We start from the raw sequence: 24,907 nt of genomic DNA, 5'->3' as shown, positions 1-24,907 counted from the left end.
CAGGAAGATCCTCTTCATCGCACGTCCAATGCTCCATGAATGCGTCTCCTCCAACATGTGCATTACTGAACCTACTGTAAGAAAAGACGTCTTTTCATGATGTGCGACTGCCTTGTGTGTAGGTTTGTTTCAGAGGGCCATCGCTCAGAGCGGCACTGCCATTGCCAGCTGGTCTGTCAACTACCAACCCGTCATGTACACCAAGATTCTGGCTAAGAAGGTGGGTTGCACTCTGGGGGACATGGCCGAGTTGGTGGACTGCCTGAGAAGGAAGAGTTTCCGGGAGCTGGTGGATCAAGACATACAGCCCGCGCGCTACCACGTTGCATTCGGACCCGTGGTCGACGGGGACGTGGTGCCGGACGACCCGGAGATTCTAATGCAGCAGGTCAGTGTTTGCATGCCTTCTGGTAGTCCCTTCATCTGGTACTTGATACCTGTTATGTTTGAACACCAGGGCGAGTTCCTGAACTACAACATACTGCTGGGGGTTAACCAAGGAGAAGGGCTGAAGTTTGTGGACGACGTTGAAGGAGAAGATGGGATATCCGCACCCTCATTTGACTACACCATCTCCAACTTTGTCGACAATCTTTATGGATACCCTGACGGTCAGTTGCCCTCCACCACTGAATGTGTATTAGGGCCACAGTTAGCGTGTATTCCGGTTAACGTCAAACATTTACGGCAAAATTTTGCCTGGGTTTGCGTACATTTTTTGGTTATCGTGCAATATGGCGCATATTACCGTGTTATTAATATACTGCATGAATCCAACTGTGTTTTTAACGTATTTTTATCACAAAACGTCCTTGTTAGCAGCCTATTAGCTTAATACCACTGTGGAGCCTCAGTGATCGTACGCCCCAGTTAGCATGTTTTCAGTTACATTACATTCAGGTTAATGGCGAAAATTTACGCCAAAATTTTGCCTCGGTTTGCATACGTTTTCTGGTTAAATTTGAGTTAAATTTGTGTCCCTGCAGCAATGTGAGTTGCAATGTGGTGAAAACAAGGAATAAGGGGAGTGTAAAGGTGACTATAGGGGTGTTATTTCATGTCTACAGGGCTCTAATCATGTTAAAACCCATATTTAGAAAACAGGTTTCCTATGCTCTAACTACGAAAATATTACAATTTTTTAACATTGAATCCTACATTGCAAAAAGTCATTTATCACGGTCGGGTCTGGAACCAAGTATGAGGGACTGCATTTTGGTTAGTGAAAAAAATGTATGGCAAATTTGTGTCCGTTAACGTACAATATCTCCCCGTAGACCCACCACCTGCGGGGGCAAGCATAAGGGTCCGGTGCATTGCGCTTTGGGGGGCGGTAGAGGGCAGGCGCCTAGGCGACCTGGTCTTCGGCGGCCAAATCTGGTTCTTGGGACATGGAATGTTACTACTCTGGCGGGGAAGGAGCCCGAACTTGTGAGAGAGGTTGTGACATTCCGACTAGATATAGTCGGACTCACCTCGACCCACAGTTTGGGTTCTGGATCCAAACTCCTCGAGAGGGGCTGGACCTTGTTCTACTCTGGAGTTGGTGAGGCAGCGAGCTGGTGTGGGCTTATTAATAGCCCCCCGGCTCGGTGCCTCCGTGTTGGAGTCATCCCCGGTGAACGCGAGGGTCATTTCCCTACGCCTCCAGGTTGGGGAAAGGGTCCTGACTGTCGTTTGTGCGTAAGCGCCGAACGGCAGTTCAGAGTATCCAGCCTTCCTGGAATCCATCAGAGGGGTGCTGGAGAGCACCCCAACTGGTGACTCCGTTGTTTTGCTGGGAGACTTCAACGCCCATGTGGGCAATGACAGTGTGATTGGGAGGAACGGCCTCCCCGATCTGAACCCGTGCGGTGTGATGTTGTTGGACTTCTGTGCGAACCACAGTTTGTCCATCACAAACACCATGTTCGAACATAAGGATGTCCATAAGTGCACATGGCAAGGACACCCTAGGCCGCAGGTCTATGATCGACTTTGTAGTCGTATCATCAGACCTGCGTCCGCATGTTTTGGACACACGGGTAAAGAGAGGGGCTGGGCTGTCAACTGATCACCACCTGGTGATGAGTTGGATTAGATGGCGGGGGAGGATGCCGGACAGACCCGGAAGACCCAAACGTGTAGTGAGGGTGTGCTGGGAACGTTTGGCAGAGTCACCTGTCCGTCGAGTCTTCAGCTCTCACCTCCGGCAGAGCTTCGCCTGCATCCTGGGGGAGGACGAGGATATTGAGTCCGAATGGGCTCTATTCTGTGCCTCCATTGCTGAGGCAGCCGATCGGAGCTGCGGCCGCAAGGTGGTCGGTGCCAGTCGTGGCGGCAAACCTCAAACCCGATGGTGGACACCAGAGGTCAGGGCTGCCGTCAAGCTGAAGAAGGAGTCCTATCGAGCATGGATGGCTTGTGGGACTCCTGAAGCAGCTGATAGGTACCGGCAGGCCAAGCGGCACGCGGCTTCGGCGGTGGTTGAGGGAAAAACTCGGGTGTGGGAGGAGTTCGGTGAGGCCATGGAACACGACTTTCGGTCGGCCTCGAAGAGGTTCTGGCAAACCGTCCTGCGCCTCAGAAAGGGGAAGCAGTGCCCGGTTCACACTGTTTACAGTGGGGACGGGGGCCTGCTGACCTCGACTGAGGATATAGTTGGGCGGTGGAAGGAATACTTTGAGGCCCTTCTCAATCCCACTGACATACCTTCCATAGAGGAAGCAGAGGCTGAGGACACGAACGCGGACAGTTCCATCACCGTGGCTGAGGTATCTGGGGTAGTCAAAACGCTCCCCAGTGGCAAAGCTCCGGGGGTGGACGAGTTTCGCCCTGAATTCCTCAAGGCTCTGGATGTTGAGGGACTGTCTTGGCTGACACGTCTCTTCAACATTGCGTGGAAGTCGGGAACAGTACCTCTGGATTGGCAGACTGGGGTGGTGGTCCCCCTTTTCAAGAAGGGTGACGGGAGGGTGTGTTCCAACTATAGGGGGATCACACTCCTCAGCCTCCCTGGGAAAGTCTATTCCAGAGTGCTGGAGAGACGGGTACGACCGTTAATCGAACCTCGGCTACAGGAGGTGCAATGTGGTTTTTTGTCCTGGTCACGGAACACTGGACCAGCTCTACGCCCTTGCAAGGGTACTGGAGGGTACTTGGGAGTTTGCCCAACTTGTCTACATGTGCTTTGTAGACATGGAAAAGGCATTCGACCGTGTCCCTCGCGGTGTCCTGTGGGGGGTGCTCCGGGAGTATGGGATTGGTGGCGCTCTACTACGTGCCATTCAGTCCTTGTACAACCGGAGCAGGAGCCTGGTTGGCATTGCCAGTAGTAAGTCAAGCCTGTTTCCGGTGAACGTTGGCCTCCGCCAAGGCTGCCCTTTGTCACCGATTCTGTTCATAATTTTCATGGACAGAATTTCTAGGTGCAGCCAAGGTGTCGAGGCGGTCCAGTTCGGGGGCCTTAGGATCTCATCTCTGCTATTTGTAGACGATGTGGTCCTGATGGCCTCATCGAGCTCTGACCTGCAGCGTTTACTGGGACGGTTTGCATCTGAGTGTGAAGCTTCTGGGATGAGACTCAGCACCTCCAAATCCAAGGCCATGGTTCTCAGTCGGAAAAGGGTGGATTGCTCCCTCCGGGTTGGGAATGAGGTCCTGCCCCAGGTGGAGGAGTTCAAGTATCTCGGGGTCTTGTTCACGAGTGAGGGAAGGTTGGAGCCTGAGGTCGATAGGCGAATCGGCGCAGCGTCTGCAGTAATGCGGTCGCTGTACTGGACCGTCGTGGTGAAGAGAGAGCTGAGCCGGAAGGCAAAGCTCTCAATTTACCGTCGATCTATGTTCCCACCCTCACCTATGGTCATATGAGCTTTGGGTCGTGACCGAAAGAACGAGATCTCGGATACAAGCGGCTGAAATGTGTTTTCTTTGTAGGGTGGCGGGACTCACCCTAAGAGATAGGGTGAGGAGCTCGGTCAGCCGGGAGGAGCTCAGAGTAGAGCCGCTGCTCCTTCATATTGAGAGGAGCCAGCTGAGGTGGCTCAGGCATCTAGTCCGGATGTCTCCCGGACGCTTCCCTGGTGAGGTGTTTCGGGCATGCCCAGCCGGTAGGAGGCCCCGGGGAAGACCTAGGACACGCTGGAGGGATTATGTCTCACAGCTGGCCTGGGAACGCCTTGGTGTCCTCCCGGTGGAGCTGGAGGAGGTGGTCGGGGACCGGGAAGTCTCGGCTTCCCTACTAAGACTGCTGCCCCCGCAACCCGGACCTGGATAAGCGGAGGAAAATGGAATGGAATGGAATGGAATAGCGTACAATACGGCGCGCGTCTTGTAGTGTTATTAATACACTGTGTGAGTCCAACTGTGTTCTTCATGTATTTTTATTACAAAACGTCCAAGACAGCCTATTAGCTTGCTATTAGCTTACGCGGAAACAGCACCTACGCCCATCTATGATGTCATCAGTGGTTGACCCTGTAGTTCTTTGCTAACTAACACAAGTTTCACAAATGTTAACCCAAAACACATTTTTATAGTTTTACAACTATAGTAAAAACAATTCTAAATGCATATGAATGAGGAATGAAAGCGATAAATGAACACTTAAGGTTACTTTTACCTTCATTGAAGACGTGACGATATGTTGACAAAGACGCGATGTGGCAGCGAGATCAACGCGGACACCACCTTCCTGTTTTGCCATGAGTTGTTTCTTGAATTCGATGGTGTTTCTCAGCATCTTTTATCAAAATGCTGCCACTTGCAACTTCCTTTGGCTCAGTTTTGGGGTTATTTTGCAGCCGTGATCAATAAGAAAAGTAGAGACTTGTGGTGAGAATTCAAGAAATAAGTCATGGCAAAACAAGAAGGTGGTGTTTGTGTTGATCTCATTGCCACATTTTGTCTTTTTAACAATCAATCTTCCATGAAAGTAAACATTATCTCTATTCATTTATCCCTTTCATTCATCATGTTGACATATTTACTGTATATGCATTTCAAATATATTTACTATAATTGTAATAATTGGCTTTCTGGAACGGATGAATGGTATTTACATTATTTCTTATGTAAAAAATGTATTTGGTTATAGCATGTCTTGGTTAGAGTTGGACCTTCTGGAACAAATGAATAACGCTAACCAAGGTTCCACTGTACATTACTAATTTTTACTTTTTTCCCAAGTGTTTTTAATTACTTTTTATTACATTACTAATGTTATGTTTTTTTCCTCATTTTTCTTGTAAAATTACAAAATCATTAAATATTGCAATTTTAATCACATAACATTTCCAGGTTTATCGCATATTGCTGAAAATTCTTTTTTGTATTGTTTTTCTTTTCAGTGAGGCCCTTCTTTCACATTTATTACATAATTGCAACCTGTCTTATGATGCATGCTGCCCGAAAAACATCCATGAAGACATTTAGTGGAACTGCCTCATAGACTTAAAGCCATATCTTGCACATGTCAATACCACCTGTCTAATTATTCCACATGAATAATCCAAAGACACATTTTATTTATGAAATCACACACAGCTATGCTAAATTCTCATGAGGGCTCGGCATGAAATTATACCCTAAACGACCACATATTAGTTTCATAACTGAACAACTTGGTCATCAATAATTCCACACACACACACACACACACACACACACACACACAATAAAAGACAATTTAATAATCATAACAATAACTAGAAAAGTACTCAGAGAGCACAGGCCTCCACCAAGCACCATAGTTCCCCCCATATTGTGATTTACACCATAAATATTAGTCCTATGTGTGTACATATTTAGATTCCTTGACCATGAAAACATACCAGAATTAAATGAATTAAAGAATGCTAACAATGCTAACATGCTGATGTTAACATGCTCACACCTAGCATAACAGCGGTAAGTGTTTGTATAAGTGCCTACCTCTGAAAATGCTAAAAATGTTAGTATAATTATGTTAACATGCAAACATGCTGACGTTAGCATGCTAAGACCTAGCATGAGTGTCTGCTTAGGTTCATATATATGGAAATCGCAAAAAATTCTAGTATGTTCACGTTAGCATGGTAGCAATGCTAACATACTAATGTGTGAATGATTGTTTGTTTGTATGTGCCCTGCAATTGGCTGCTGAGCAGTCCAGGGTGTACCCCGCCTCACGCCCAAAGTCAGCTGGCATAGGCTCCAGCATAACCCCGCGACCCTAATTAGGAAAAGCGGCATAGAAAATGGATGGATGGATAAACGCGAGGGCCCGATCCCAACAACGTATTTGTACGTATTTTTGCGCGAGAGGCAAAAAGAGGTGATGACGCAGCTCTCCACTAATGCATTTCATTTCAGAGCAATTTTAAGCCATAAAAACGGCCACAAGGTGGCAGAAGTGCATTTCATAAGAGCTCGGCAGAGGTCATGTGATGGAAAACTTGTAGGGAAATTTTTATGCATGCACACGCACGCACGCATACTGTAGTTCCACATGTGGAAATTGTAAATAGTTCATGGCGTTATATTTGTAAATAAATGGTTATTTTGATGTAAAACAACTCATTTTTGGTGTTGTTTATGTTGGTATAGTTGTTTAATATTTGTGTCAAAGTGAAAGTTATGCTTGAAACGTATCTTTTCACTAAAAGCTGGTGTTCTCCCTTTTCTAGTTGGGAACTGATATTTCCCTGAAACTTACCTATGTTCTACTGCTGATGACTAAAGAATGGAAAAAGGGACAAACTTTTTTTTTTTTAAAGACAAAGTCTAAGACAAAGTTTAATCTTTCTTTTGGTAGTTTCCACGTTTATAACGCCGTACAAGACAATATTCTGCGTGCCTTGAAAGATCAGTCAAAATGGTCTAAAATGGCCGCTACTGATTGGGATTGAATCAATCTGACTGGGATTGAATGAGTTAACAAGGTTCCTTCGTCCTCCAAGGTAAAGACATCCTGAGGGAAACCATCAAGTTCATGTACACAGACTGGGCTGACCGGGACAACAGCGACATGCGCAGGAAGACCCTCTTGGCGCTCTTCACAGACCATCAATGGGTGGCTCCGGCCGTGGCCACCGCCAAATTGCACGCAGAGTTCCAGTCTCCCGTCTTCTTCTACACCTTCCACCACCACTGTCAGACAGAAGCACGGCCCGAGTGGGCCGACGCGGCCCATGGAGACGAGATCCCTTACGTGTTTGGCATTCCCATGGTGGGCGCCAATGACTTATTTCCATGTAACTTCTCCAAGAACGATGTCATGCTCAGTGCTGTGGTCATGACGTACTGGACCAACTTCGCCAAGACGGGGTAAGTGAGCGCGATACAAAAATAAATATTCATGTGGAGTGTCTACCATTTACTCATGCACAGTGCAACCTCCAAGGTTGAACACAATCTGTTCAGGGAAGTACTGTGTCCTGTTGAATGTCTGTCAGGTTAGATAGGATACGTTCTGCTTGTGTCGACTGCATTTCGAGGTGGAAACAACATGAAAACCAGAGAACGTTTTTACAGCATGTACTGGCCGCGTACTGAACCGACACGCTTCGATGTTGTATGTATTTAAAGAACAACACCGGCTGCATCTCAGCTTTGTGTTGCACAGCACTACGCTTTTTCTCCTTACATTATGCTTATTTTGGTTCCTTTTTACATTTTCGCTGTTCTTTTTCTTACCCGTCTTATTGTGACTTTGATCTTATCACAGCTGGACTTTATTTCCCTTATATTGTAACTTTTTGCTACCCTAATTTTCCTAAAGTTGCAACGTTATTTTTTCTTTTGTTTCTCATAATATTAAACATGGTAATATTTCACTAGTATGCATTTGAAATGACTTTTTCCCCTCATATTCATATTATGACCTCATTCTCATAAAATAACAACTTTTTTTAGATTAAAACTTTTTTCTCTTAATATTATGACTTTAAGCTTAATATTTTTGATTTTATTCCGATAAAATTGGAACTTTTTTCTGAAAAAAATCCACCTTTTTTCCGTAATATTATGACTTTTGTTCTCCTAATATTTTGATTTTATTCTTGTAATTACAACTTTTTTTCCTCGTAAGATTTCAACATTTTCTCTGAATATTATGACTTCTTCTGAACATTTTTCCCTCTCATATTGTGACTTTTGTCTTATAATATTTTGACTTCATTCTGATTAAAAATGGGACTGTTTTTCTCCAAAAATACCAGCTTTTTTCTCATACTATTAGGACTTGAGTCTCCTAATATTTTATCTTTATTTTAGTAAAAAAAAAAGTTTTTTCTTTTAATATTATGACTTTTTTCTCCTAATATTTCAGCGTTCTTCTCGTTGAATTACAAGGTTTTTTTCCTCATAAGATTTCAACATTTTCTCTTAATATTACGACATCTTCTGCTCATTTTTCCCCCTCATATTGTGACTTTAGTCTTATAATATTATGACTTTATTTCCCTAATATTGTAACTTTTTGCCAACCTAGTTTTCCAAAAATTGCAACTTTTTTTGCTTTCTTTTGTTTCTCATAATATTACAACTTTGAATATTTTGATATTATGCACTAAAATGACTTTTTTCTCTACAAACTTTACAACTTTCTTTTCTTAATATTATGACTTTAATCTCCTAATAGTTTGACTTTCATTTTTCTTTTAATATTATGATTTTGCTCCCTTAATGCTTTAACTTTATTCTAGTAGAAGTACAACTTTTATTTTCATAACATTATGACTTTACTCTCTTCATATTTTGACTCTATTCTACTAAAATTACAAAAAATGTAATATTATTTATTCTCAGAATATTTCAACTTTATTCTTGTAAAATTACGACTTTTTTCACAAGAGTACAACTTTTTTCTGTCAATATTATGACTTTTCTCTTTATTCACTTTATTCATTTGTTCTAGTAAAATAATCTTGTTAATATTATGACTTCATTCTCCTAATACAGGGGTGTCCAAACTTTTTCCAGCGAGGGCCACAAAGTGAAAAATGAAGGATGCAAGTTTGCCACTTTGATGTTTTGTCAACCAACACGTGTACCTGTAGATATGCTAAGAAGCTACATGTACATGTAGCTCGAGAAAAAAATGCATTTCAGCTTTGTAGTATAAGTGAGAAAAGTGAGAAAACTAACATTAGAAAACTGTTTTTTTCTCTTAATATTTTGACTTTACTAAAATTTTACTTTACTACATTTCTGCTGTTTTCCATTTCTGCTGTTTTCCATTTCTGCTGTTGATTTCTTGTTTTTATCCAAATATTTCAACTTTCTTGTATATTTTCTTCTCCTAATATTTTGACTTTATTCCCCTTTATTCCTTTTTTTTCAACTAAAAACTTTTTTTCTTTAATATTTCAATTCCATGCTAGTAGAATGACATTTTTCCTCACACTATAACTTGATTCTTGTGAAATTTGGGTGAGGGTTAGGCTTTTTTCTTCTTTGCTGGATTACAACTCTCCTCTTAATACTTTGACTTTTCCATTTTTGCTGCTGTTGTTTTTTTTTTTTTTAAGTTTCCTTGTTAAATTACATGTTTAGACTGTGCTGCGGGGCAATAAAATCACAGCCATGTGCCGCAAATGACCCCCGGGCCGCACTTTAGACACCCCTGTCCTAATATGTCGACTGCTCTTTCTTCCATTTTTGCTGTTGTTGTTTTTTTTCTTGTTTAATTGTTTTTTTTTGGGGGGGGCATTTTTTACAATTTGCCGAGGGCCAGTGAAAAAAAACACAGGCATGGGCCGCCCTTTGGACACCCCTGGCGTGGACATGAAGTGCTATTTCACACTGGAGGGAACTGTAAGGAATGGATCAGGCTTTTCTGCATTTGCATAACAAGACAATGAAGTTCAGCTTTGATTGAGATTGCTGGAGAGGTGCTCATTTTCCCATGTGTTTATTTTTGAGGGTGCTGCAGCAGTATTAGCAGACGATGCGGTGTACTTCCACGCCACTGCAGAGCACAGCAACAATAAAGCCATGCGTGTGGATGCAATACCTTCAGTTCAGTCTCTGATGGGCAGTTAGTTAGTCGTGAGCAAACTTGCATAGTTTTTGCATTGAATATCACACTTATCTGATTATGGTACTTAACTGCCTGCGCAGCTATATTGGAAATGATATTACAGCTATTGCAACCGGTGGCATGGATAGAAAACATGCAAATTAGATGTTGAAATAAAATCAAGTTTGAGTGTTACACGGCCACCGAGCTTTGTGCACACTCATCTCTGAAGGAAACTGGCTTTCTTGTAACTTAAGCCTAAAAGGGATTTGAAATGTTGAGCTGGATTTGGCAAATGAAGTCTCTGAAGGAGTTTACAGTGTGAATATGATCGGCGTCGGAGCATCTGGACATTCCGTTCTGTAATTCCCCTTCATTGTGTTTCCCAGGGATCCCAACCTGCCGGTTCCTCAGGACACCACGTTCATCCACACCAAGCCAAACCGCTTTGAGGAGGTCATCTGGACCAAATTCAGCTCCAAAGACAAGCAGTACTTGCATATCGGCCTCAAGCCGCGCGTCCGAGACAACTACCGGGCCAACAAGGTAGCCTTCTGGCTGGAGCTGGTACCGCACCTCCACAGCCTCCACAGGGCGACCACCAGCTCCATCACCACTCGACTGTCGCCCGGAGGCAGCCCCCGCGTTAAAGCCAACCCCAACACCGGCACCCACTCCACACCCCACCCTGTAATCTCCACCTACCCACCTGAGCCGGATGGTTCGGAGAGACCCCGGAACACTCCCTTCCCTCCCGAGACAAGGGACTACTCCACCGAGCTGAGTGTGACGGTGGCGGTGGGCGCGTCTCTCCTTTTCCTGAACGTGTTGGCCTTCGCCGCACTTTACTACAAACGAGACAAGCGCCACGAACTCATGCAGAGGCGCCACCGCCGACTGTCGCCACAACGTGGCGCAACAATGGGCATGGGCGTCGGCATCGGAGTGGTAGGGGCCCCGCCTCACAACGACCTGGCCCTAAGCCAGGAAGAGGAGCTGATGTCGCTGCAGATGAAGCAGCAAAGAGTGGAGCTGGAGCACGGCACACCTCTCCCTTCCCGTGGCATCCATGGCGACCTGGAACCCTTGCGGCCCCCGGTATGCCCCCCTGACTACACACTGGCCCTGCGGCGGGCGCCGGAGGATGTGCCGCTCATGACAGCCAACACCATCACCATGATCCCCAGCACCATCAGCAGCATGCAGCCCCTCCACCCGTTCAACACGTACCCGCCCGTCCCGGCCCCGTCCGGTACACCCGTCCCCAGCCACAGCAACAATGCCCTGCCGCACCAACATTCCACTACTCGTGTATAGGAACAGGCACAAGCTCTGCAGCCCCCCTGTGGGCTCACGCCATCACCTTCATCATCCACTACTCTTCTTTACCAGATCTTTTCATGAAGCCCTTAAATAAAGCTGCAGTTTGTAAGATTTTAAGAAGTAACAAATACCTCGACAATGTACGATAATGCAACAATCATTGGTCAAGGTTGGGTGGGCGGTGTCCGGGCGGATTGACAAGCATTAACAGGACCGTCGTTCAAGGACTCGGAGTCAAAAACCAAACGTGTGTCTGGAGTCTGCTTCTTCTGTAAGTGTGGATCAGTGTGTTCCAAAGTCAAAGCTGACGCGTGAGAATATCTTGGTTTGTCTAAAACACGAAGATAATAGCTCTGCTTTCATGGACGACTTTGGACGTTTGAGAGGCTGAAATCAGAGGATATTTACATTTTAAAGTGATGGTTCGGATTTTTTGACATGAAGTTGTCCATCAGCAGTGACTTACCCCCCACATGGTGCCGTGAGTCCAGTTCTGGTCCGATTTCCGCGACGGGGAACGTAGTTCCGCTTAGTTGGTGGGGCCGCTTAAGAGTCTGGCTCCTCAAAATAAGGCCCTGTGAAATCCGTTTTGTTTACCAAATTCCGTTTTTTCCGTTTTAATTTTTTTGAATGTTGGACAATTTTGCCCAGCAATTGAGAAATGGGTGTGGCTTGGCTAACTTTTCTAGTGGGATGTCAGCCTCTGCACATATTGCTACAAAATCTTCAACACACTGTAACGCCCGTTCTTGTGATTAAGGCAGATGCACTCACGCTTATTTCTTTTATTATGACACGCTTATTTTGTTTACACAGTTAGACATGGGGCAAAGGGTGCTCTTATTTTGAAGGACGGAAGTGTGTTGCTGTGTTCCGTGTGTGCAGAGAATGTGTGTTTACGGCTAAGACGAGCTGGCTGCAAAAGTAAACGCCATCGGGCATTGTAAAACGCTCCTTACATTAAAGCGGTCGAACACAACGCCCTGAAAATACACTCATCCAGCCCGAGTCGCACACACAACCACCCTAGCGTGCTAAACTAAGCTAACCCTTACATTCACGCTCCGTAAGAGGAGGTTCCGCCAACTTTCGCGGGCCTTTACCGCCATTTTAACCAGGTTTAGGTCGTGTTTGTAACGACATTCCGCCACGATTGAGCTCCCCCACACGAACGTTCCTTCTCCTCACGATGACAACATTCGTTCACATGATGCCAAATTCCGCCAGATTCCGCGTCAAGCATTGAATTCTGTTTTTATTGGCCAATTCCACGAAACGGGGGGGGTGTAAGCTCACTGGTGATGTACTACAGTGCTGATGGGGATGTCATGCAACTTCATGGCAGAAAAATTCCAACTATCCCTTTAAAATCCAACAACGATGAATCGAATACCAAAGTAGTTGTCGATTAATTGGATAATTGATTAATCGTGGATTAATTGCTGCAGCTCTAAAATGAAGTATCTGCTGTTTCAGCAAGCCGCCAAGAATCATCTGCAAGAAAACATCGTTTTGCCCAAACAGGCCGTGTTTCACGAGGCGGCGCGTTCTTGAAATTTACAAATCGCAGCTCTCCCAGAACCCAATCTGGAAGCGGGAATGGCTTGTGTGTGTCCGAGGAGACGCTGCGGGATCGGCTTGTGTGTGTTCGGCGTGGCTTCGCTTGAGCGGGGAGCGCACGTCGACAGGGGCTGGGACTAGAAAAGCTCACGGGTGTCTCTCCGTCGTGACGGGACCTCGTTTATTTGTCGTTTTGACGACATTTCCAGATTGGGGCTTGGACTTTTTGGGCTCTGGAGTGAATGGGATTCTCCGTTTGTTTATTCCTCGTCACACGTGTCCTCTTTCAGTTTCTCTGCTGCCTCATCGCATCTGCTCCCGCTTTCATTTCATCCAACCATTCACCCTAATGCATCTTTCCTCTTCCATGCAACCACATCAAGACTCTTTTTCCCTTTTGGAGTCTTTTATACAAAAACACAAATGTAAATGATGTATTATTAATAAATTGTAAGGATATGAATGGGGTGGGGGGGGAGAAAAAAGATATTCTGATATCTCATTTTTACCAGCATTCTTGGTGCCAAGTACTGTGATGAAGTTCCTCTGTCGCTGGCGTCCAGCGGAGCGCCCGGAGAGGTCCACGCTGACTGTATCTTAACTAAAGGAATTACCGTCATAAAAGTGCCAACCTCTTCATCTTTGTTTTTGATACACACACTCACACTTGGGAGACAGAAGATCACTCTCACGGTTCCACTGTGCTTAGTTTCTTTTAGAGAACACATTCAATGTGCAGTCGTCCCTCGCATCGTCACCACTTTGCGGCTCCGTTGTATCACGGTTTTTCTAAAATATATGAGTTCATAAATTATGTTGTTAGTAGTCTAAAAATATCTACGTTTTTTACATCTTTTTGGCCGAAATTAAGCATTTTCAAGGCTAAAAATGGCTAAATGAAGTAAAATACAGATATAAGTCAGAAATCGCACTGAGACATGTTGTGCTACGTAGTATTCTACACTGGCCACCAGGTGTCAGTAATGTTACCCTGATGAGAGGAACTCCCCCAATACTAGCATATGTGAGTCTATATTATGTTTTATTTTCTCTTATTATGTCCACTACAGTGTCTACAGCGGAACCTCGGTTTGAGTGTGTTTCGGTTAACGTCAAAAATGTTCGGTTTGTGTGCATTTTTGAATGTGAGGAGCGTTTTGCTGTGCTATTAATACGCTGCGTGAGTCCAACTGTGTTCTTCATGTATGTTTGGTTTTTTTTTATCACAAAATGTCCCTGTTAGCATCCTTAGCTTGCTAACAAAATGACTGAAACCAAAAATGTTAAACCCAAACACGCTTTTATGGTTTGCCGTGCATAAAACAATTTGAAATGCGTATAAATGAGGGATGAAAGGGATAAATGAGCATTTAAAGTTGCTTTTACCTTCAGTGAAGGTGTGGCAGCGAGATCAACACCTTCCTCTTCAGTAACCACTTTCCTGTTTGGGCGTGAGCTGTTCCTTGAATTCAGTCATGTTTCTCAGCTTCACACTGAGGTGAGAAACTCTCATGGCAAAGCAGGAAGGGGGTGCTGAAGAGGAAGGTGTTGATCTCGCTGCCACATGGTGTCTTTGGCAACAATCACGTCTTCAGTGAAGGTAAACGGAGCATTAAAGGTTCATGCATCATTTATATGCATTTGAAATCATTTTCTGCATGTAAAACTATACTTGGGAGACCATAAAAACATGTTTTGTTTGAACATTTCAGGCTTTCTGGAACAGATGAATTGGAACTACATTATTTCTTATGCCCGAAATGAGTTTTCCCCGTAAGGTGGCTGGGCTCTCCCTTGGAGATAAGGTGAGAAGCACTTTCATCCGGGAGCCAGATGAGGTGGCTCGGGCATTTGGTCAGGATGCCTCCCCGACGCCTCCCTGGCGAGGTGTTCAGGGCACGTCCGACAGGTAGAGGGCCTCGGGGAAGACCCAGGACACGTTGGAGAGACTATGTCTCTCAACTGGCCTGGGAACGCCTCGGGTGAAGCTGAACGAAGTAGTAGAAGATGGATGGATGGATATTTCTTAGGGGAAAAATTGATTCGGTTCGAGTCTGACCTTCTGGAGCGGATTAATGGCGCTAAAGCGCCCGTCGCGCTAAGCATGAATCAGCACGAATCAAGCAGAACCTGCCGGAATTAAGTTGAAGTTTCAAAATTAGCGCCACATTCGGGAGAGGATTGTAAATTTGTAAGCTTGGCTCCTTTTTTTCTTGGCGGTATGAAGTTACGTTTGGCGCTTCATGGTGGTGTTTCAGCAGCAGCAGGCTGCGTTGTTTTTCCAGAATGCTGTTGGAATACCGTAAGAACGTTTACTGTGGAATGCAGATGCATATTGAGGGTGCAGTTAGAATACCTTTCCAATGCCATCCGTTATGTTTCCACTTCAAATCCACTTCCAAACTTTTTAGCATTCTCAAAACATTCAGGCCGGCCACAAAAGTGATATTCAGGAAAAAAACAGGAATTTTCATTCTGACGGCATTCTGGCTTATTCTACCCCTCGTGTGACTTGGGTATAACCAAGGTTCCAGAGGGCTCTAATAATGTTACAATCCTATATTTAGAAGGTTGTAAACAAAATTTCTATGTCTTATATGTCTTATTTTCTTTTACTATGTCTTCTATATTGGGTAATAGGAGTATAAAGGAGAGCGTTAATGATTGTTTGTCTGTATGCGCCCCCAAGTCCCAAGTCAGCTGGGATGGGCTCCAGCGTACCCCTGTGACCCTAGTGAGGATAAGCAGCATAGAAAATCGCTGGATGGATGGAGTGTAAAGGTGACTATAGGGGTGTTATTTCATGTCTAGAGGGCTCTAATAATGTTAAAACCCCATATTTAGAAGGTCGTAAACAAGATTTCTGTGTGTTATATGACTTATTTTCTCTTATTATGTCTACTATATTGGGTAATAGGAGTATAAAGGTGACTATAGGGGTGTTATTTCATGTCTAGAGGGCTCTGATGATGTTAACAACTGATATTTAGAAAGTTCTAAAAAGGTTTTGTATGGTCTAAATATGAAAATATTCCATTTATTAACTTTGACTCGTGTATCATTTAGCGCGGTCTGGTCTGGAACCAATTGACCGCGATAAACAAGGGATTCCTGAAGGTCGTAAGCAGGCTTTCTATGCCCTGACTATGAAAATATTCCATTTATAAAGAAGGAATCCTACTTCACGGGAGCGATGAACCGCGATGAACGGGGGACGACTGCATCATTTGAAAGAAGCTGTTGCATGATTTCATTTTGTATGAGTTTTGCCTTCTTCACACTTTTTCAAAAATCAGCTGCACTTTGTGGTACTCGGAGAAATATTCAAAGTATTTAGAAATGACTATTGTATAAAAACTATAACAAAGAGAGTAAATATGGCCTCTTTATTTTTTTCATACCCTAACACCATGAAGACTGATCCCCCGCCCTCCCCCAAGCCTCTTTTTTTTCTTCTTTTTTGCTGTTTCTCTGTTTTCTCTGTCAAAGAAAGCACTTTGTTACGAAACGGGAAAGCTGACACGGCATTGGGTTTGTGTCTGTGACCATGAAGACTGCCTAACACCCATCTTCTCACCTCCTTTGTTGAAACGAGCGGGAGAATGAGATGTATTTATGAGGGTGAGAACGCCTTGTAACATGCATTTCATATCACTCGCACATCGGAACACGGACACTTGTGCAGGAAACCCAGTGACATTTGGGACTGGACTGATGGAGTGACATGACGGTGAATTAGCGATCAGTGCACAGAGGATGCGTTCCAAAAGGAAAAGAAAAAAAAATCTTTAATGTCAGACATTACTCATAGTACAAAATCAAGCCGAGCGGGTTCCGCTCGCTGTAAATGTTCTGCATCCTGTGTGTCGAGGATTCCAGCACCAAGGAAGCCAGACTGCCGTTCCTTGCAGGACTCCGGAGGACAACACACACAAAAAAAAGATACAAAAAAAAAGACAAGACACGGACAAAACTGTACATTTTTTTAAGTGTAAGAGAACAAACTGGAATTTGTAAATATTATTTGTCGTTTGGTTTTGAGTGACTGGCCGGATCTTTCTGTTTGTGACAACAGGTGCAAAGTTTGGAGGATTTTCATGATTTTAGCTCTTGTGGATGTTTAATTTGTCGCTCCGCAGCAAATTCCCAAGGGTTACGGGCACATGAATACATCTCCATGAATGAGAATATCTTTCAAAAGTTCATTTATTTCACGAGTTCAATTCCAAAATGGAATCGCTGCAGCAGATCACCCGTAAAAATTCCATTTTTGATACACGGCTCGCTCCAGCTCCTGCTAGCTTGACCTTGACGTTCTCAGACGATTTTGCAGCAACATTTTCAGTCGGAGTGACGAGATAAACCCGTGTGAAGTGTAAGATGTGGAGGTACTCACCGCTAATGAATGAGGGGTGTCCAAAGTGTGCCCCGTGGGCCGTTTGCGGCCCGCAACTTGTTTATTATTGGCCCGTGGCACACTGTAGAAACACAATGAAACCCAAAAAAAGGCAGCAAACGTGTTTTCTGTAAACATTTTTGGCTTTCTGGAACGGATTCATTGGATTTACACTATTTGTTATGGGATTCAGTTAGAGTTGGACCTTCTGGAACGGAATAATGACGCTAACCAAGGTTCCACTGTATTATCACGTATTAATAGATCATTACCAACTAAGGGTGAATGAGATGTGTTTTCAGGGGGAAATAGGAGCAATTATGGAGAAAACAAATATTTTTGGGGAGATTTTTTTACCAAAAATCTGCAAATTTGGGGGGCCGTGAATGCTGAATGCACATAGAAATATTCCAAGAATCCATTTATTTATTTATTAGTAATCTATCTGGTTATAGCTTTATAGGAATTTTCTGTAAGATTGACGAGATATACACATTTAAAGTATAAAATGTATCATGAATGATGATGTAGACAGTGGTGTCCAAAGTGCGCCCCGTGGGGCGTTTGCGGCCCGCAACTTGTTTATTATTGGCCCGTGGCACATTGTAGAAACACAATGAAACCCAAAAAACCCAGCAAACGTGTTTTGTGTTAACATTTTTGGCTTTCTGGAACGGATTCATTGGATTTGCGTGATTTCTTTGGGGATTCGGTTAAAGTACGTTTCGGTTAGAGCCGGACCTTCTGGAACAGATTAATGACGCTAACCAAGGTTCCACTGTATTATCATGTATTTCTAGATTATTACCAACAAGTGTTTTCAGTGGGGAAAAAATACTTTGTGAGAAAAAAAAAACATTTTTTACTTAATTTTACCAAAAGTCCACAAATTTGGGGGGCCGTGAATGCTAAATCGCGAATATACAGGAATCTACTGTACACAGAGTGAAACATTCCAAGAATGCATTGATTCATTTCTTAGTCATGTAGCTGACTGTAGCGTCATGGGAAGCTTTAGTACGTCAGAATTGAACTCCTGAAATCAAATACCTTTTGCACGACATTCCATTTTACTTTTCCCAACATATATGATCATTTGCTTTAAAAAAAAAACAAAAAAAAAAAACAGAATTGAGGTAAACATTAGCAAAAGGAGCTCTGGTTAGCTTTGTGCTTATAAAATCGCACGTGACGGTCTAAGGAGTAACATGTAACTATCCCATCAGTCATGAAAGGTAGCTTGGGAATAAAACGAGTGCTTTCATTGGTTCTAAAGCCAAAGAACAGCTGCAGAGAACAGATGAAGGAAATGGGAAACGAGTCAGAAAAAGAAGAGATAAGGAGGATATTTGAAATGGGCTCCAAACAAACCGTGAATCATGGAATATTACCTGTGCTGCTGTCGGGTTTAATTGTGAGTGTCTCACATTGTCTTTGAACGAACGGTCATACAGTATCAGCCGTCATCGGGAGGTTGTAAAATCTTTTGTGCCCTCTTGCTCGTATTTCAGGCTCGCTTTATGGTGACTGATTTGCTTATCTTTTGCAATTTTGTCTGCACAATGTCAATATGGTCTGTTTGCCAGGAGTTTGCGTTAAAAAAAGCAACACACGCACACACTCACACAAGGGCAGGATATGTAAGGTCTCGGAAAGCCAACGGGAAATGGAAGCACACTCACCAAGTTTACATGTTTACACTATACAGTTGATGTTGGCATTTGGAAAGGAGACACAAAAAGGCATTCAAATGGTGGCAGTTTATTCTTAGTAGCCTGGACTGGTGAAAAAAAGACAAAAAAAACAAAAAAGAGGGCTTGCACCTGTTTGTCTCGTTCATTTAGTCTTATTCAGTAACCTGCTTGAAGCTCCAGATACTGTGAGACAGCATCATGACCACACAGGGGTTGAAAGAATCAAAGTTAATATTTCTATTTCAAATAGAGGCTATTTACACACTGTATGTTGTGTATCTGAACTGGAAAACATTAAAAACAAACATTGTTAAACTAATTTTTTTGCCGTTGTGTTTATTTTACGCACACACGCGCGCAGATTCAGTGTGTAGATGAGCATGTTCCCAGGGCGCGTTCCCAGGGCCACGTTCCGTGCCTCCATTGTCGAGTATGTGAGGTGGTCAGTGCCCGTCATGTAGGGAATCCCACAACATCAGCAGTGAGGGACGCCGTCAAGTTGAAAAAGGAGTCCTATCGGGGCTTTTAGGGCCATGGGACTCTGGAAGTCTTGTTCACGAGTGAGGGAAGAATGGAACGCAAGATCGACAAGCGGATTCTGCATCCGTTCTCGTGGCAAAGAGGGAGCTGAGCTGAAAGGCAAAGCTCTCAACTTACCAGTTGATCTACGTTCCCACCCTCACCTACAGTCATGAGCTTTGGGTAGTGACCAAAAGGACAAGATCGCAGGTACAAGCGACCAAAATGAGTTTCCACCGTAGGGTGGCTGGGCTCTCGCTTAGAGATAAAGTGAGAAGAATTTGGAGTACAGTTGTTGCTTCTGAGCATTGAGAGGATCCAGATGAGGTGGCTTGGGCATCTGGTCAGTAGGAGGCCTCGGGGAAGACCCAGGACACGTTGGAGAGACAATGTCTCTCAACAGGCCTGGGTATGCGTCCGGATCCACCAGGAAGGAAGAGGGAACCTAGGGATTCTCGTCTTGGGCTGCTGCCCCCTGACCTCGGTTAAGCAAAAGATGGATGGATGGACTCTGGAGGCAGGTCCAGCAGGCCATGTAGTTTGCAGCTTTGGAAGTTGCTGAAGCAAAAACTTGGACATGGGAGAAGTCTGGGGACATATATCACTCTATATCACACATCACTCTGTGTGTACTGAATCTAAGGAATATAAGAGTTTCACTTTTTGAATTGAACTACTGATATAATTGAACTCTTCGAACATAATCTATAGAATAATCCATCTGTATTTTTTCATCTTGCTGTAAAATGAGAGTTAAATTACACCTGGTTTTTCACAATACTAAGGAAACGTTTTTTAAATATTTAAATCTGGATTTTTGTCTCCATTTTTAGGTCTCCTGGATTTCAAATTCCTTCTCCGGGTCTCTTGAAATATTACTGCAATAAGAAGTTTAATGAATCCCCATGGGGTAGAATAACTCCTAATTTATGAGTGATGTAGCCTGCATTCGTCTTCTTTGTCTCAGCGTCAGCACATTCATCATAAATAGATTCCATTGTTCGCATGACTGATGCATACTGTACTGGCGTCATTTGTCTCTCGTGCTCAACCCAATTACCGCAGCAGATAATCAGGGTTTCCTTGGGAGCAATGCTGCAGCAGTACCGCTTCGTCGCCGCTGGGTGGCAATGTTTCGCTGCGATTCAAGGTAATCTGCTTTCAATTGAACAATACGTCAGAAATAAACTGCATGTAGAAAAATAGTATAATACATTAATACATTTTGAAAACAGTGTTATTTTAGAATTGGTAAAAACTCCAAACAAAGCTGTACACTATTTTTTTACGTACCATAGGATTACCCAAATAAATAACTACAAATAAATAATAAAATAGGCAGAAATTACATAATGATTACGTTGTAATAATTTACCATTTTAATTCGTGCAATATTCACACTAGAGCAGTGGTGTTTGTTATTGGGCCGCAGCACATTCTAAAAATATAATTGAACAAAAAAACTAAAAACAAACACACAAACAAATGGGAACAGTATTTTACTAGAATAAAGTCAAAATATTCGGAGAAAAAAGGTGTACTTTTACAAGAATCAGGAAAAAATAACGTCACTTTAGTAGCTTAAAGATGAAATATTAAAGAAAGGCATTTTTTGTTTTAAGTCGAAATCACCAAAATAACTAATAAAGTTGTAATTTTTGGAAAGTTAGGTTGCGGAAAAATGGTACAATAATAAAGTAAAAAATTTGGGAATAAAGTCAGAATTACAAGAACAAAGTTTAAATAATTGGTAAATAAAAATATATATATTTAAAAACTAAATAAATAAAATAAAATAAATAATAGAAAATATATGTTAGAAAACAACAGCTGCAAAAAATATTATTAGGAAACATTTTAGTAGCATAGACTTGACATATTAAAGACAAAAAATATGTTTTATAAAAAAAATATTAAAATTTAAAAATAAATCAAATTTAAGCATAAAAAATACAAGTAATAATAATAAAATAAATATTTACAAATATAAATTGTAAACACATATAAATATAAATTTAAAAATACAATAATAAATCAATAAATTATTCAAATATAATACAGCGGCTGGCAGCACACCCTAAAAATATAATTTAACAAGAAAACTTAAAAAAAAAAAACCCACAACATTAAAAATTGAAAAATCAGCAGTAATTTGACAAGAATAATGTCAAAATATTAAGACGAAAAAAATGGTAATCTAACGAGAAAAAGTTGTAATTTAACCAAAATAACGTAATATAAGGAAAAATAACATAATTTTGGTCTCGTTAAAGTTGATGTATAAAAGGAAAAAATATATTTTTTAAAAGCTGTAATATTATGGGAAACAAACAAAACAAAATAAAGCAGTAATCTTTGAAAAATTAGGTTGTGGAAAAAGTTATAAAATAAATAACTAAATTATACCTTTAAAAAAAAGTAAAGTCATAATATTATGAGAAACAAACAAAACAAAACAAATTCAAAATTGAAATTTAAAACAAAGTAATTTCTGAAAAGTCGGGTTGGGAAAAAAGTTGTAACATTATAGGAAAGTCATAATTACGTCATATTCTTACCAAAAGAACATTTGCACATACTATTGAAGACGAAAGCTGAAATATTTGTCAAATAAGAACAACATCAAAAATGCTTGAGGGTGCATGAGATGGGTTCACAAATGGGTGGGTGCTCCCACAACTGCAACAATTTTATTTCATTTTTTAACTGAAAAACCCGCTGCTTGAATCCACATCACGATCCAAAATGTCTGGAATGTAACAGGACGGAAATGTGCTGCAGCAGCCTCGCATGCCAGCGGAAAGTGTTAGTCAGATTAGCGGGAGCAGCAGTCCTTCACTGGCCTAATAAGTCATTTGGACGGACCGAGTATTGTTATTCATCCGGGGACCAGTTTGCCTTTCTAATCTAATGCGGATTTGTGACAATCACAGCTAATGTAACCCGACTCACTGATGCAATTCGCTCGCGTCATTCTTCCATAAAAGGAAGGAAAAGGTTAAAACATCAGCATTTCCAGCACTTCCTGGCTATGTAACATGTCTTACCCCATCAAAGTCACACTATTAAGAGGAATGTTAGTACACCGAATCGGTTTTGGAGTTCCTTAACTGTGTGAAAAAAATAATAACTCGGCCTTTAAATCGTTCTGCAGTAACGGTTATTGTCCACTGGGGGGCAATGCTGCTTCGTTTATGGCGCATGGCCCTGAAGTTCAAGGGTTTCCAAACTTTGGAAAATCAAAGGGGGCCGCACGGTGGTCTAGTGGTCTAGTGGTTAGCATGTTGGCCAATACAGGAACAGCCTGGAGATCGGGAAGACCCTGGGCATTTCTGTGTGGAGTTTGCATGTTCTCCCCGTGTGCGCGTGGGTTTTCTCCGGGCACTCCGGCTTCCTCCCACATTCCCAAAAATATGCAGGTGAGGTTAATTGGCGACACTAAATGCGGTTGCGATTGGCTGGTGACCAGTCCAGGGTGTCAGCTGGGATAGGCTCCAGCATGCCCCCGCAACCCTAATGAGGATGAAGCTGTACAGAAAATGGATGAATGGATGGAAAATGAAAGGATGCAACTTTGACATTTAGCAAAGCAACACATGTAGATGTGCTAACAAGTTTATCTCAGCGTTGTCATATCAAGCCATTTTTCCTGCTGTTTTTTTTTTATTTTTAATATTTCAACTTTCTCATTAAATATGACTTTGTAATATTTAATATTATCTTGTAGTATTTTGACTTTATTCCCAAAACAATATAACTTTTTCCCCAACCTAATTTCCCAAAAATGACAACTTAATTTAGTTTTCCTGGTTTCTCATCATATTAATTTATTTTTGAATAGATCATACTTTTCTTTAATATTTCAACTCCATGCTACTAAAATGACATTATTTTTTGTCATAATATTACGAGGTTAACTCTCGTAAAATTGCAGCTTTTGTTCTCGTTAGAATGCGACTTTTTTCTCTGAATGTTTTGACTTTATTCTCTTGAAATTGCAGTTGTTTTTCCATTTCTGGTATTATTTCCCCCCCAACTATTTAATCTTTGTTTGTTTAAATGTTCGTCTCGTAATTATGACTTTATTCCCATAATATAACTTTTTTCACAAGCTCATTTTTCAAAGATTACTGCTTTATTTTGTTTTCCAGCTTACCCCCGCCGCCCTAATCAGGAGAAGCGGCATAGACAATGGATGGATGGATGTTTCCCATAATATTACAACTTTAAAAAATATTTTTTTTTTCTTTAATATATCAACTTTAATGCGACCAAAATTATTTTTCCTTGTAATGTTATAACTTTTTTTGTTAGATTACCACTTTTTTCATCTTAATATTTTGACATTATTCTTGCAAAATTACTGCTGATTGTTCCATTTCTGTTGTTGTGTTGTTGTTTTTTTTAGTTTTCTTGTTAAATTATATTTTAGGGTGTGCTGCGAGCCGCTGTGGGAAATACATATATTAACAAATAAGATGAATGAATTGGATTATAAATTATTTCCCTAAAATGTATATCAGTGAAGACAGTGAACTTCATTACTTCATTAGACTTGTGCTTGCATGTATTGTTTCCTCATATTATAAGTAATATGGCAATCATCAACATCATTACTGATTGTAACCATAACAATGTAATTTAAATTTATGAAGGAATCCCTCACTTTGGACAATTACACCCCGAATGTGATCGTATTTTTCTGTTCTATCGGATCGTTTTTGACTGTTGCAGTACAGTACAATCGCAGAGTCGTTGCTTCCAATTAGCCAGCAGGGGGCAACAGATGGCACATACTTTGGTGCTGCACCAAAGACTGCTGATTGGCCCAAATAGTCATATGGGTTCAGGTACTAACCAATAGGAACTGAGCCGATCCTGGGCTGTTGCTATGGCACTTCAGAGGCGGCTGTAGCAGTTAGCTTCGGCCATTTCACGCCGGATTTGGTTATTTTTTGCAATGTTGTCACACTCTCAGCCGGCCCGTCTGTTGTATTCCTTCAGTTGGGTGAAATGACAGCGAGGGTTTTATGTGGTGGCTTTACACATTAGCCACGAGGCTAAAACCCTCCCTTCGTCTTTCGCTCCGCCCCCCGTGGTTCTCCTGTCATTTGGGTTCAGGCAGCACGCGCAGCCCTTTCCATCTGTTGAGGAAAAATGGCCGGATGCACGAATACTACTAGCTGTATGAATAGCGTGGGGAGCTTTATTTAGATGTGGAATAATATGTATAATATTTATTCTGTTTTGCTGGCCATGCTCCAACTCTCTCGATCATACGCGCGCGCGCGCACACACAACATAGTAAAAATTAAAGAGCCCCTCCAAGCCCCGCCTCCATATTGCCCTGCACACACTGCTGGATCGCAAATCCTGTCCTCTGATTGGCTCGTTTCTTGCGATTGGCAGCGTGTTTGCCCGCCCACTCGGTCTTCT

The 24,907-nt window shown here is 42.4% G+C and overlaps 1 protein-coding gene across 3 annotated transcripts in view; it reads left to right on the top strand.

Moving 5' to 3' along the window:
• nlgn2b (neuroligin 2b) overlaps positions 1-20,567 on the top strand; it is a 119,565-nt gene extending 98,998 nt beyond the window's left edge. For 2 of the 3 annotated variants that reach the window (XM_054754026.1, XM_054754028.1), the window contains 4 exons: positions 123-388; positions 458-611; positions 6,918-7,284; positions 10,369-20,565. In XM_054754026.1, the coding sequence (XP_054610001.1) occupies positions 123-388; positions 458-611; positions 6,918-7,284; positions 10,369-11,296 (1,715 nt within the window). In that variant the 3' untranslated portion in view covers positions 11,297-20,565. Of the gene's footprint in view, positions 1-122; positions 612-6,917; positions 7,285-10,368 lie in introns of all 3 variants that reach the window. The other variant, XM_054754025.1, reaches the window with a different exon arrangement.
• Positions 20,568-24,907: the final 4,340 nt, after the last annotated feature.

The sequence above is a fragment of the Dunckerocampus dactyliophorus genome, chromosome 16 (genome assembly GCF_027744805.1).
Source record: "Dunckerocampus dactyliophorus isolate RoL2022-P2 chromosome 16, RoL_Ddac_1.1, whole genome shotgun sequence".
In the NCBI taxonomy this organism is placed as follows: Eukaryota; Metazoa; Chordata; class Actinopteri; order Syngnathiformes; family Syngnathidae; genus Dunckerocampus; species Dunckerocampus dactyliophorus.
The sequence above is the reverse complement of the archived record's forward strand: the minus strand, read 5'-3'. Positions and strand labels throughout refer to the sequence as shown.